The sequence below is a fragment of the Zootoca vivipara genome, chromosome 8 (genome assembly GCF_963506605.1).
Source record: "Zootoca vivipara chromosome 8, rZooViv1.1, whole genome shotgun sequence".
Lineage (NCBI taxonomy): Eukaryota > Metazoa > Chordata > Lepidosauria > Squamata > Lacertidae > Zootoca > Zootoca vivipara.
In genome coordinates this window covers 66,958,993-66,973,488 of record NC_083283.1, presented here as the reverse complement: position 1 = coordinate 66,973,488, position 14,496 = coordinate 66,958,993, and the positions used below count along the sequence as shown (strand labels likewise).

The following is a 14,496-nucleotide window of genomic DNA, read 5'->3' as shown; positions in this document are numbered from 1 at the left end:
CAACCAGTGACTAGCAAGGGTGGGGATGGCAAAACAAGCACGGGGCACAAGCAGAAGAAGCCAAAAAGGGGATAGAAATGGAGGGCAAAGAACTGAGGGGAAAACATACTAAGGGTCCCGAGAAAGGAGATAAAGCACTCATGGGCTCCAAGAAGACAGAGGCGAAGGTGGGAGAGGGTGGGTGAGTGGGGAACCACCAAACTCGCACAAAACACATACAGTACCAGAAAGACTACAGATGAAAACCATTTTTTTTTCTCAGATGGAAAAAAGGATCCCAACCCCCTAGCCCCCAACAGCAGGCAGTGATGGAGAGAGGACGCTGCCCCGAACCTTCGTTTAGCAAGAGGCATCATCCCCCATCAGCAACATCTGGCAAACAGCCTTTCATGAGTTGTCAGGGAGGGTCTGCGGAATCAGTGGGTTTCCCGGGGGGGGAATGCGGAAGCGAGGAGAACAATCCACACTTACACCCGCCGACCCCCAGCCAAAGCGTGGTCGCCTGCGAGTGTGGGGTGGGGCGTGGGGGCTCGCGCGCGCGCGCGCGCACACACGCTACTTCCTACCGTACTCACACGTTCGGTAGCAGGCGCTTCTGCACCCTTACCAAGCACCCCCCGGCACGCGTCAAAGGGCCTCGCGAGATCCCCGGTGAAAGGGAGCGAGGGGGAGGAAGAGGGAAAAAGTGTCCTACCCCGTCAGTCATGCATCTTGCATGTCCATGACGCGCTCAGGTGGAGCCCAGTGGGACAGGTGTGTACACCCTCCTGTTCACCGCCTGTGCCTCCAGAGAGAGAAACGTGAAGAGTATATAACGCACGTCGACTCTCACAAACCTCGTGCTCGGTTTTTTGAAATAGCTGTTTTGCACTTTGGGAGAAAGAGTGTTTGCAACCAAACTATTGTTTTCTCCCATAACTATTGGCGGCGGGGGTGGGGGTTGAAGTTGACCACAACCCAGTGTCATGTCCTTTGGTGCAACTGTCAGATCGGAAACCAAAAGGCTTCATATGCACCCGGTCCATTCTGCACTGGATTTCGGCCACGAAAGGATAAAACACAGCGGTGTGGATGTTGCTGCAAAAGTAATTCTAATTAAACCGCCACATTCCCTGCCCCCCTTAATACAGTATTGAATTTCTGCCGAGATTCAAACCTCAAGTCAAAGCTTGCGTTTATTTAAATACAAACACACTGCGCTTTTTTTAAACCCGTCTCAGTCTCCGCTTCAGCACAGCACTGACATTTCAGGGCTGTCAAAAAAATAGCAGCTTTCACCTGCCTGACCTACAATCTAGGAATAATAATAATTAATGGACTACAATGCATCCCGGCCACCACCGTCACACCGATGCAAAACGAGAACAAACATGGTCTCTGCATCCCGTTTTGTTTTTGTTTTTTGCATTGTTTTGAGGGGGAAAGGTATTTACCGCCTGAAACAAGACGCAGCATGCAATCTCATGTCAGGTAGCACAGCGGGCCTTCTTCCTAGGCAACTGAGTTAAAACAAATATGAATATGTATTTGCTTCTACCTTTTTTCTTTCTTTTCTTTTTTTTGCGCTACCCTAAAGCCTTGCTTTTTTTCTCCGTGGGCTCGTGGTTGTTTTCAAGCAGCTGCCGATTTCTCCCCACGAGGAAGGAGAGGGGACCGGCGCCCACGCTGACCAAACGAAACCTCCTGTATGCCCAGAAAAGCAGACGAGCTTCCCCCTCTGCAGCTTTCGAAAGTCTATACCGCGCCGCGAGGACGCCGGAGACAGGAAGCATCCGGGTGGCACTCTCGCGAGAGGCGAGACCAGGAAGAAGCTGTGAGCTCTGAGGAGGGAGGAGGAGGAGGCGGGCGGTTGGTGGGCGCCGTCGGCTGCTGTGGTAACGGGGCTCCGTCGAGGGAGGGGGGAGCGCTGCTTCGGGCGCCTCCCCTGCTCCCAAGATGGCGGCGGCGGGGGCTGCTGGGGTGAACCCTTTCCTCAGCGACTCCGAGGAGTCGGACCCCGACGAGGCCAGGCCCGGAGGCGGAGGCGGAGGCAGCAGCAGCAGCGACCCCGGCGGAACGGCCCCTCCGCTCCCGCTGCCTTCGTCGGCCTGCTCTTCGCCGCCGCCGCCACCGCCCCTTCAGCAGCAGCATCTGCCCTTGCCGCCTCCCTCCTCCCTGCAGGCCGAGGAGCCGCCTCGGGTCCCCGTGGACGCCCTGGCGGCTCAGCTGCTGCGCGACCAGTTCGTGCTGACGGCGCTGGAGCTGCACACGGAGCTGCTGGAGAGCGGCCGGGAACTCCCCCGTCTGAGGGATTACTTCTCCAACCCGGGCAACTTCGAGCGCCAGGGAGGAGGAGGATGCGGGGCGGCGGCGACGGCGCCCACCCCGCCGGCCTCGGCGGCCCCGGGGCTACTAGCGGGGACCGGAGCGGGGAAGGAGCCCGGCGCAGCGGGACAGCTCCGTAAGTTGGTTTGTGGAGGGAAACAAATAAAATAAAATAAAACAAGGGTAGCTCAGTTCCGCCGACTCGGTCCTTGGTTGACCTTGACGAGTTGTTTTAGTTTCGATGCACTCGTATTTTGCTTCGGAGGAGCACCTGTCAGTTGTGGCAGGAAGGGAGGCGGGGCGGGCAGGGTTTGTTTTTGAAAGCAAGTGGTGGGTTTGGCACGTGTAAGGTAATGCCCGGGTTGGGCTTACTCCGCTCCACCCCACCCCACTCAATGCCCTGCTTAAGTTAGTACCATCATGTAGTTCAACATCAGTGCTTTTTTCCTCTGGGTAAAAGGGAGGTGGGGAACTCGCCATGAAGTTTATTGCTTTGGCTTAGGCATTGGGTGTATATCCATTCCAGTCTGTCCGCACCTCCCCCCAAAAGACCAAAAAAAAATATTAAAATTTTAAAAGGTAAGGGAACTCAGTTCCCCCGTGTTCTGCTAAAGAGAATTTTTCAAAACCTTGGTCAACATGGTGTTGTTTGCCACACTTAGGGAGCAGTCCTATAAACAAGGAGCTGGTATGAATACCCTGGCGCAAAGCTACTCTGTTCAACAGTGGGGCTACTGCTAATGGAACCGACCTAAGCCTGGCAGAGAGAAAACAATTTTTTATAGTAGTGCTTGAGATACACCACCCTTTTTGATGCCTTAACTTATGCCAGGTTGCCAAGTAACACGACTGAGCTGAGGATCCAGCCTCTGTGGTCCTGACTCTGCCACACTGCTTTGTCAGGGCTTACCCCAGTTTAAGAGCCGCTGAGCTCTGCTCACCCAACTAGGTCCCAGCTCTCCTGGGATGAGAGAGATAATACGCCCTGGCTGAGTCCAAGGATTAAGTAGTTAAGAGAGCATAACTCCCTTCCAGCTCTGCCAGAGCTCTGCAGGAGCCTAACCCTCTCATCCCAATAGATCTTGTTGTAGGGGAAGAGCTTTCCTTAGTGGGAAGATGGGTTGTGTGATAGTACTATTAAGACTGGAACCCTATGCATACTTACTTGGGTATAAGTCACATTTAACTTAATGGAAATTACTTCTGAGTAAATATGTATAGGTTGGGTTGCAGGTCATCACCCCTCATGCAGGTGTATTACTTTGCCAGGGTTGCTAGGTCAGAGGCTATTGCTTCTAAACATTAACTAGTCGTTGCCATCTTATAGCATTGTTTTTAACAGTATAGATTTGGATGTACATGTTGATCTTTTTCATTCTTGCAAGTAGCATATCATCATGAGCTCAGGCTGTGCTGATTATTCACACATCTGCAGAGGTGACAAGAATAGCTATGACTATTCCTGATCTGTGTGGATTTTGCTTTCTTTTTGCAAGGCTAGATGTTGGGTCGGGTTGGGTTCTTCTGAATCACTTTCTACCTTATAAAAGTGAAAACTGACTCCCCTGTCACTTGCAGTTTGGTGCAGAATCACCAAGCCAGGGTTATAGGGAAAGCCCTTGGAATCATAACCAGTTAACATTGGGTGAGATCCAGGCTTCTGCTCTTGCAATGGGTCCTCCTTTTCCTCCTACAGCCTTCATGTGCTTCCAGAATTTGCTTTGGAGGGCTGAGGAACTTTCCAGAGCAGATGTTGGGAGCATTCAAGGTGCTGGAGCAGGGAAGAAGGCTAAACTAGAAGTATCATTGTGAAGTGGATTTTCATTGTGCAAGTGGGCAGTCATCCTTGGATGTTGATCTTCATATCACAATAGTAGTTAGCCAAATAGAAAACATTGTGTTCATATTACTTGCTTTGTGTTTAGTTCCTTTAAATAGCTGGCATGATGTTGTTTTATTGCACCCATGAAACAGTACCTTAAGTACTAGAAGCGGCTATTGACATAATGTGCCATAAGTGTTAGCATCTTGTTTAATGTTGGAGGCATGGCTGATGTTGAGGCATTGAATTGGGAAATGGGTATTCCTGTGGAAGTGAGTATTAGCAGGTTTCTGTGTATTTTGTTGGAAAGGTACAGTGAGCATTCGGGTATGTGCAAGTATCTGCAGCAACCCAAATTTGATTGAAATGTTTCTACCATTGCCAGAATATAGATAAAGCAGATACTCATACAGAAGCTGTTGAATGTGCTATTGTATTAGATTTATCTATAGGGGTAATAGGATTGTGTTGTGTTCTGGATAAAATGGAAATAACTTAGGTTAATCAGAAGACACATTGGAGTGATAGAACTTCATAAGTACATCTCAGAACTTCCTGAGTTGCAGAACATTCCACATCAACAAGCATTATCAGACACTTGGAAGACAAGTGTAGGTATATAGGGAAAATATTAATATATGGAACAATTTTTGTTCTTTTTAGCTATGACTCTTAAACTGTATTCTTGGAAGTAAGAGGGAACAACTCCTAGTCAGTTCTGATGAAATGCTGGGGTCAGGTGTCTGCAAAAACACTGTTCATGTGACTATTCCATTCTCATGATCAGCTAAGCCAGGTGGGAGCATTGCTTCCTCTGTAAACTGGAAAATTGCAACTTGAAATCTTCTTGGTAACAAAAGTTAAGCTATGATTCTGTGTCTGTTCTCTGCCTCCATGTTATGCTTCTCAGAAGTTAGACTTATTCCCATGAACAGATCTTAACACATGTGTTCACTAGCAAATTGTAAGAATCAATTTTTAGAATTGTATAGGTGGAATGGACCCAATCCAACTCTGTCTTAAAATATCCATTCCTAAAGCAAGTATGGACAACATATGATCCTTGAAGCTACTTAAGTTACATTACTCCTGGCCCCCCCCCCAGTATTTAGAGGTGTTAACCATGTTTAGTAGTAGTATCAATATATTTTTGCACTAGTATTTGTGTAGTATGACACAATGATAGAGTAAATTATTTGATACATTTTGGGGTTAGGAAACAGCTCAAGGAGCTCCAAATGCAGTTAGTCTCATATCTAATTATACTGAATGCTATTTTGCTTTCAGTCTTTAGCACCATGTTGGCATAAATACAGGTGTGATACTGATCTGAAAGTACAGTTATTCTCATCGTTTGATAGCTTTATTAACATAAATTATTGTTTTGGTTGAGACCATATTAATGAAGAATAGATCCCTCTATCACATTTTCCGAGATGTTGTTTTATTCAGTGTGTGCAGCAGGATCTTTTTGAATTTATGGTGGCATTCTTGCGTTAACCAAGGAGAAATGTTGTTAGGTATTTCACCCTATAAAAATGTTCAATTATACTATAAGCTGCTTTTGAAATAGGAAAAATGCCAGTAGCGACAAATTTTTCATTTATTGCTTTGGCACTAAGTTAAGAAGGTGGAATCACACCACTCTCTCTCTTCCCTCCACATGTGAGGGTGAGAAGTAACACTTTCCAGTTTTGAAGAAATCTCAGTTTCCTGTTAAATCGGAACATGGGAACTGCAGTTTGTTCTGGACTGAGCATGGAAGTTTTACATTTTCATTGCACATGCAATCAGGAGGAAGGATGCTCTTTTTTGTCTCAATTAATAATGCTTTGTGGTTACTGCACCTTGGTGCATAGATTCTTTTTTGGATGAATTGATTATTGAAGGTTGCACCATATTGTGGGCAATCCACCCTAGAAGCCTATCTGTCCAAGAGCTTCAAATCCTGTTCAGACATTTTCCATGTGTAGACTCTGTGCACGGAGAAGAAACAACAGGATTGTGACCCTGTTTTTTTTCTGTAGCCCTAAGCACACCTCTGGGTTTCGCTGCGTTGGCATGGATTTCTGCCTAGCACAGGGATTGAGGACCTTTTTCAGCCCAAGGGCCACATTGCCTCATGGGCAACTTTCTGGGGGCCTTGTGTCAGTTCTGGGTGGAATGATAAATGTGGCTCTTTACTTTTGTACAGTTGGCTACATTCCAGTCACTCAAAAGCCAGAAGTTTCTACACTCACACCCATGCACATATCTCTCCATCCAGGCAAGCAAGAGGCATTATCATAGTTCAAGGACATATTCCAAGCCAGGTAAAAGCACTCAAGGAGAGCTTAGTGCAGGGCTGGTGAAGGGTGTGACCTGGAGAGAGTCCTGAACGTCAGATTGAGAGGCCTGCAGGATTGCATTTGGCCCACAGGTTCCTCACCCCTGGCATAGCGAAAGCCTACCAAAGACCAGAACCCCGATGTGATATTGACAAGCTGGAACAAATAGAGAGGAGGGCAACCAAGATGATTAAGGATCTGGAAACCAAGCCTTATGAGGAATGGTTGAGGGAGCTGGGTATGTTTAGCCTGGAAAAAGAGGAGACTGAGAGGAGTTCTGATAGCCATCTTCTGATATCTCAAGGGCTGTCACATGGAAGATGGAGCAAGCTTGTTTTCTTCTGCTCTGGAGGGTAGGACCCCAGCCAATGGCTTCAGGTTACAAGGAAGGAGATTCTGACTAAACACCAGGAATAACTTTCTGACATTAATAACTGTTCAGGAGTGGAACAGAGTCCTTCAAGAGATTGTGGACTTTCCTTCCCTGGAGGTTTTTAAGCAGAGGTTGGATAGCCATTTGTCATGAATGCTTTAGTTGAGATCCCTGCATTGCAGGCGGTTGGACTAGATGACCCTTGGAATCCATTCCAACTCTACAATTCTATGATTATAGGTGGTTCCAGGTCTCAATTGTGTTGAAGGAGTGAGGTAGTAGCTGCTTTTGTTATATGTAAATCCAGGATAGCTAGCAGCAGAATGATGTACTCGTGTAAATGCTTCTACAGCATTTACCACGGCCTTTAATTCAGGTGTACTTGACCAGAGCTAAAGACTATCTAAGAAGAATATACGTGAAAGAAACTTCTTGTATTCCGTATAACCTTTCAGATATTACTAATCAAAATTGCACTCATTCTAATTCTAACATGGAAAGTAAACTAAGAACTTGCTTCCTTTGGGCTGCTGAAATACAAGTGTTTGAAAAAGTGAGGAGTTGTCTCTTTTTCCTTCCCCATTTCTTGTTCACAGCAACTCAGCCTCATTTATTAATTCCACAAGGCAGGCAGGCGGACACTTTTCTGCCCCCCTCCCCTTGTTCTTATCCTGACAATGGTTCACTATTAATTACAGCTGAAGGTCTCCGAAGTCATATTCCAGGCTTAACAGAGTTAAAGGCACTGTAAAAATTCTAGGGCTTGAGTTTCTTCAAGGACTTCAGAACATTTATAGTTTTGGGAAATGATGGGCTTAACTACTTCATATTCCTCAGAGATGCCCCAGATAACAACTCCCAGCATGAAATAAGAAAATATAATTACTCCTCATATGTACAGTAGCTAAAATAGAACCAGAGAAGTGGAAGTATTTACTCCAGCAAGGGAAATCAAGTCTGTTGTTGAATAATTAACCACTGAAAAAAATTGCACTGGAAAGCACATGATAATCTGCTGTTACTGTAGAATTATCTTTTCAGTTTGAGAAACACGGCTACATTTGAAATCATCCCCGCTTAGTACTTCAAGAAGGACTTTAGATTATTACATAGCCACCACACCTAAATAGGATTGAATGTTTTCATTATTACTTCTTGTTCATCATATTATGCAGCCAGTTAACCATTTTGCATTTCATTTTCATTGCAGCATCAAAAAAGGGCCATAACTCTATGATAAACTAATTTCGGTTTATTTTAATCAAAGTTCTAGTCAAATAAAACTTTCTGGGTCTGTCTGTCCCCCAAAGAAGCTTTCCAAACTGATTCAGTGCTCCAAGTCCAGTATAAAACATTCCAAGAAGCTTAGGTTTCTTCTGTAAGTTCACTTAGGCATTGTCTGATGGAGAATCAAATATTTGATTAATAATTTTTAATAAAATTGAGTGCTGAATCATTAGAATGCAATATCTCATCACTAAAGTTCAGTAGTTGGTCCACAAACCCATAATGGCATTTTATGCAGAATTACAGAAGGACCGAAGGGGGAGGAGATTTAGAACTTGAGTCTCAGTGCATGCTTGCCAATTTGATAATTAGGAAAGTCACTTTTTTCTTGCAACCCAATCTTAACACAGGCATTATTGATTTTTTTCTGCCAAGTGATTTGCTCAACTAAAGCCACAGTTAAAGCAACCTATTTGTCTGGAGCAAGTAGCAGATGTTCCAGCAATTGCTTGCAGTGAGTAGTAGCAATAGGCTGAATGGCATATGCTTGGTCCATATGTTTATGATAAATTAAGAATAAAAGAATAAAAGGGCAAATGCATGTGCCTGCTTAACTTGTCGCCTCCTTGCTCACAATGGGTTGTAGGCCAAGGTTGGCAACCACAAAAATTCAGCCCCTACACACATGCTCTTCATAAATGTGTACACCTACTAGAAGATACAGACTGGCAGCAGTCATTGTAGTCTTTTGCACTCCCCTGATGTTTCTCTGCAGCTGCTTGTTCATGGTCACTCCCTCCTGATAAGCGGAAGAGAGCATTCACAGACAGACTTGTTTACAAGTCGATAAATTGCAGCATATTTTTAAAGATATCTGCTATTTATATTCCCTTAGTTGCAAATTATTAAATCAAGGGTGGAGAACTGCTGACCAACAGCCTCTTGTCCTTAGTCATGCTCATGCAGAAATTAGCAGCAGCAGCAACAGCAGCCAAGAAAGCTCCTGTTCATGCTGATAGTACCTTTCCCCCGTAAACTATATTGCTGCATATGTAAGAGTGGTTTTAAATAGGCAGGTGTTTGCCTTCTCCATGCACTGCCAGACCCATGACCTCAAAAATCTCCTGTGTGCCGCAATGAAACTTAGGGAACATAAACCATTTGAAAGAATGGGACATTTTGCTGCATGACAGATCTTCAGTGGTGGGGAAAGACAAGGTGACTGAAAGAAGATGGATAGCCCACTGTTAGCTCTGACTCTATCTGCCTTTCGTATGTGGTCCCTGTGAGATTTCCCACTCCCAAAGGAATACAGACCCAACACAAAAAGGTACCCCACCACAGTCTTAAAATAAAAGCACTTTGCACCTGACAGAAGACTTGTGTCTACCGCAGTAATCAAAGATCTTGCAAACTTGAATGCATGTTAACATCTGTTTCAACTATATCAACATTAATTGGAGTCCCTATGTGATAAAATAAAGATAGCTTGTAAGTTTTCAGGAAGATGAAATGTTGTGAAAATAAATTCTACTGCCAATTTTGTTTGCATTCTTGGAAACTCTTGAAAAGTTGCTTATTTTCATTTCATTCAAATAAAATTACCAAATCTCCTTAGTGCCTTTTACTTCACATAATTAGCCTCAACTGATTAACACATTATTTTCCTCGGATTTGAAGTGGTTACCGTACCTCTGGCACGAATAATAGCAGCAAGTCAGTGTAGAGTAAAGGTGTGGAGTTTTGTCAAGTATGGTAATTTCAGGATTAGGTTGCCAAAATAACTTGTTCTACCTGTTGACCAGGAATATGGAAATTTGGAGAGTTTCTGTGCTTGCCAGAAACTGTTCAAAAGGCTGACTTAAGAAACAAGCTACAGCCAGGCCAAGGTGCAGAAAGAACAACACACTATGGATTATTATAGGAAATCGGATAGATGGAGCAGAAGAGTAAACTGGTAATTTAGATGGAGAGCAATTTTGTTATTTCAGTGCATCCTGTTGGTAGCACCAGAATAATGGTATCTTTAAAAAAAAATAGTTTTGTATTAAGACCTGTGTGATTACTTAACAATTATGAGACTATACAACTCTTGCATTTACAATGGGCACATCCCATTAACTTTAGTGGCATTTACTCCTAGGTAAATGATTACAGCTATAATACTCCCCCACTCCCAGAAATAGTACAGTCATATCTTGGAAGTCTAATGGAATCTGTTCCGGAAATCCGTTTGACTTCCAAAACGTTCGGAAACCAAAGCGTGGCTTCTGATTGGCTGCAGGAAGCTCCGTCAGATGTTTGGGTTCACAGACCGGAACACTCACTTCTGGTTTTGCAGCATTCAGGAGCTAATACATTCAACTTGCAAGGCGTCAGAATCCAAGGTAGAACTGTATTACTATAATGTGTTTTGTCTGTCCCTCAGTTTATGGTTCTTTTCCAGTTTCCTGATAAAGTATTCCAGTTCTCCCACCCCCAGGGTAATTTATAAATAGTTCTTAGTAAAATATTACAGAGGGAAGGAAGTTGATATTTTGCACCTACTCTGTGCCCAGTGAAGTAAAAGAAGCAGATCTCCTTGAAGCCAGCCATGTAATCGTTTAATTTTAAGTTTCTCATTTAGCTAGACTAGTGTTTCTCAAACTTGGGTCCCCAGTTGTTGTTGGACTACAACTCCCATCATCCCTATCTAGCAGGAAGGACCAGTGGTCAGGGATGATGGGAGTTGTAGTCCAACAACAACTGGGGACCCAAGTTTGAGAAACACTGAGCTAGACAAACCTTAGTGTGAAACATACTAACTGCATACTTATATTCACAACCTTGCGATATTGCTGCTGAAACAGCTGCCCTAGCTCTGCGACCCTGCCTTGCCTTCCAAGGCTGAAATGGAGAGCGCCTCCCCCTTGCTCAGGATGCCACCACGAGGGCCATCGGGGGTGTGATGGGAAAGCAGGGGGAAGGGGGGAAGGCCGCCGGCAAAGCAGTGTGGCTACCCCACAGGAAGCAGCCCAGGAACACGGGGGAATGGTACCCATTGGATTTTCTTGTATATTTGCCATTTACAGGTGTGAGTGCCTGCGGAATTTTAAGGGAGCGGCTTATATTCAGGTACAGTGGTACCTCTACTTACGAATCACTCTACTTACGAATGTTTCTACTTACGAATGCAGCTCCGTCCGCCATCTTGGATGCGGTTTAGATAGGATTTTTTCTACTTACGAATTTTTAGATAGGGTTGCTTCGACTTACATTTTTTTTCTCCCAATGCATTCCTATGGGATTCGACTTACAATTTTTTTCGACTTACAAATGTGCGTTTGGAACGCATTAAATTCGTAAGTAGAGGTACCACTGTATTGTCTTTTTTTTATTTCCCCCCTTGAATTTTAAAGGGCCAAGAAAGTACTGCAGAGAGTTTTATTTCCCTACCCTTTTTAATTTCTTTACTACAGTATTCTGACATTGTGGACTTCCTCAATTCCCCCCACACTGGGTCCATTTATTAAATCTAAAGCAATTTTCCTTTATCATCTAAAATCATTCTAACACAATTTTTCCACTATTTCACAACCAATTCTAATCTACACAAAGAAAAAAAAACCAACTATTGTCAACCTATAATTCATTAATTAATCCAAATCTAAATTTATTTTCCCATCCATCTCTAATTCTTCCTTTAGCCTCACAATTTATACCCCCCAAATTTTCCATACATTCAAATATTATTTTTTCTATCATAATAACCTTTAACCACATTTATCTAATTCTATCCCCCTTCCCCTGGACTCCGGATCTCCCAGATGTATCAACCAGCTCCATAAAACGTTCCAGTTTCGGACCATCTTAATTAGAAAATAACCCATTGTTGCTCCTCACCCTATTCCCACTCTTTCGCCACCTGTCCACCGCTCTCCCTTCTTTGTCTCCTGCTGCCCCCCCAATTTTCTAACTGTAGCACAGTACCATCCAGCTATGTTTCCACTTTTCAGCCCTATCTCAATTTTTTTCCAGCTAAGCTCAGGCCCCAGCATGGATCCTGCCCTCCCTCTCTCACTGGGAGGACATTATTCCATGCTGGTTCTTCTTTGAGGACTCCTTGAATCGAACATAAGTCTTGTTCCCCCTCTCCCACTGGATGGGTTAACTGCAAGTTAACTGCATCACCGTTCTCTCAATGGGGGAGACCGACTTCCTGTTTAGATCTCCTCCTGTGGCCAATTCTTTTCAACTGAATTTTTTTTAAAAAAATAAAAATCTTTCTGTTACTCATGGTGTCCAATGTCTTCAAATCCTTTTTTTAAAAAAAATCCTCCGCTGCCGGCACGGAGCTTCGCTCTGTGAGGGTAGCGATGTACTCGAAAATGGCGCCCGCGACTCTCACTTCGCTCACTCTGGAGCTCTTAAAAAGAGCTTGCCGGGGAGCAGAGGAGACGCTTTGGGGCACAGCCGAGTTCTCACGCCCCCAGAAAGCTCAATCTGGGGTTCTTCTTGGGGGGGCGCGTTGCTCTCGCGGCTCCCCCCTCCCTCACAGCACCAGGAACCTTGGAGCTCGAGGATTCCTCGCTGATCAGCACTGGCGGTAGACCAGAAGTCCTCTATTTGAGACATTCCTGTCCCCATATTTTTTCTTGCTGTCTTCCTCTTCCTGATTGTTGGGGAAACTCCTCTTATTATTGTTAGATTTATATCCAGCCCTTTACAGCTGTCATATATAGGTATTCGGCATAAACTCTTGTTTTCAGTGGAATTGTTACTATGCATACAACGCCTGTCCTGTCTTTAAATTGACTTCTTTTCATTCTGTTCCCTGTCTAAATAGAAGATCATACTCAAAGAGAACACATTTTTGTGAGAAAAGGTTGAGGCAAACAGGCAGTGAAACATTTTGTAGTAATGAGAAGAAAACAGGTATAACTTAAAGCTGGCACTGTATTATGGAAAGATCATCCAGGGTAGTGTTTAACTAGATAGAGTAGACCTACTGAAGTGAATGAAAATGACTAATTTGGCTACATTAATTTTAAGTAGGTCTGCTCTGAATAAAACTTTGTTGAATACCACCCAAAGCTTTTTTTTAAAAGTCCTTTGCCATATGCAGCCTCTCACTTCAGTTGGGGAACCCTTGTACAGGATGGGGAGAACAAACAAAGCTCAAATGTTTGTTTAAATCTTTTTAGATCGAACTGGAAGTATTAGCACTCTTGACTCACTGGACTTTGCAAGATATTCAGATGATGGCAACAGGGAGACAGATGAACGGCTGGCTGGTGAGCAAAATTTCATATAAAATAAGCTATTGTACGGATGTAGCTCAGTGAATTATTATTTGGAAATAGTCTTTAGGTGTGTCACATTTATTTTTTAAAGCTACCTTTTAAGTTTAATGCTTTGTAAATTTTCTAGTAATGTGGAATATTTTTGAATGGTTAATTAAATTTGTAACAGTACCTCTTTGCGTAGCTGTCAAGTTTTCCCTTTTCTCGCGAGGAAGCCTATTCAGCATAAGGAAATTTCCCTTAAAAAAGGGGATAACTTGACAGCTATGTCTTTGGCTAGTTGATTTATTTATTTTTAATACAAAGAAACTGTTCTTTTAAAAATGTTGCATTGATCCATTTTATGCTTTATGTCTTTTTCTGTCACTGTAATAATTGTCACAAAGCAATAGCATTTGAAGTCCAGCTGAAGACAACTACTGCATCTAGCTTTGTAAGGAACAAAATGCTGTTGAGAGACACAAGTCATTTTAAATATGAAACCTTTTAAATGGCTGTTTATGTTTCTGCTAAATGGTTTCATTGCGTGAACAGGTTGACTAGCAGTGTACTGTGCTGTACAATTCTAAATGAAATAGGTTAGAAGTTGTGATAATATCCAAATATGAAAAATGTTTAGAACAATAAATAGCCTAAAGTTGATTTCCTTTAAACTGATAGTGAAGACAAAAGCCTTATATGGTCAACATCCTAGCGTAATACTTTTGGGGTTGAATATTGCATTTGAAAAGATTGTGAACATTCCAGAATTACTGTATTTTTCCATGTATAAGACGAAGTTTTTTGCTTTAAACATTTAGGCAAAAATTGGGGGTCATCTTATACATGGATTCTGAATGCACAGGAGTTTGGGCCCAGGCTTGGGTTCAGGGTTGGCCTCTGGTGCAGGTGGCCTTGGCTCCACTGCGGGCTTGGGCTTTGGTATGGGCGGCCTGGGCTCAGGCTCTTAAAATATGGTAACCCTAACTTTGGGCAACCTCCGCAAAATAAGTTCAACAACTTTGGGCAACCTCCCACTCCCAAAAGCTCAAAGTTGTTCTGTTTGATGCTTAAATGATTGATTTCTTAATTTTAGGTTTAAAAAGGGGGGGTCATCAGTCATCTTATACACGGGGTCGTCTTCTACACAGAAAAATATGGTATACTTCTTGGGTTGAATGT

The 14,496-nt window shown here is 43.6% G+C and overlaps 2 protein-coding genes across 12 annotated transcripts in view; one reads left to right on the top strand and one right to left on the bottom strand.

Moving 5' to 3' along the window:
• Positions 1 to 1,718, bottom strand: part of PIGN (phosphatidylinositol glycan anchor biosynthesis class N) — an 86,085-nt gene extending 84,367 nt beyond the window's left edge. Inside the window, exon 1 of one of the 7 annotated variants that reach the window (XM_035124683.2) lies at positions 1,538 to 1,718. Coding sequence is in view for 3 of the 7 variants with exons in the window: in XM_060278026.1 (XP_060134009.1) it covers positions 576 to 706 (131 nt within the window). In the remaining 4 variants the exon portion in view is untranslated. Of the gene's footprint in view, positions 1 to 575; positions 796 to 1,537 lie in introns of those variants that run through there. The other 6 variants (XM_035124686.2, XM_060278026.1, XM_060278027.1 and 3 more) reach the window with 6 other exon arrangements.
• A 99-nt stretch (positions 1,719 to 1,817) lies between these two features.
• RELCH (RAB11 binding and LisH domain, coiled-coil and HEAT repeat containing) overlaps positions 1,818 to 14,496 on the top strand; it is a 62,926-nt gene continuing 50,247 nt past the window's right edge. For all 5 annotated transcript variants that reach the window (XR_004693188.2, XM_035124818.2, XM_035124817.2 and 2 more), the window contains exons 1-2: positions 1,818 to 2,440; positions 13,237 to 13,326. Coding sequence is in view for 4 of the 5 variants with exons in the window: in XM_035124818.2 (XP_034980709.2) it covers positions 1,936 to 2,440; positions 13,237 to 13,326 (595 nt within the window). In the remaining variant the exon portion in view is untranslated. The remainder of the gene's footprint in view (positions 2,441 to 13,236; positions 13,327 to 14,496) is intronic.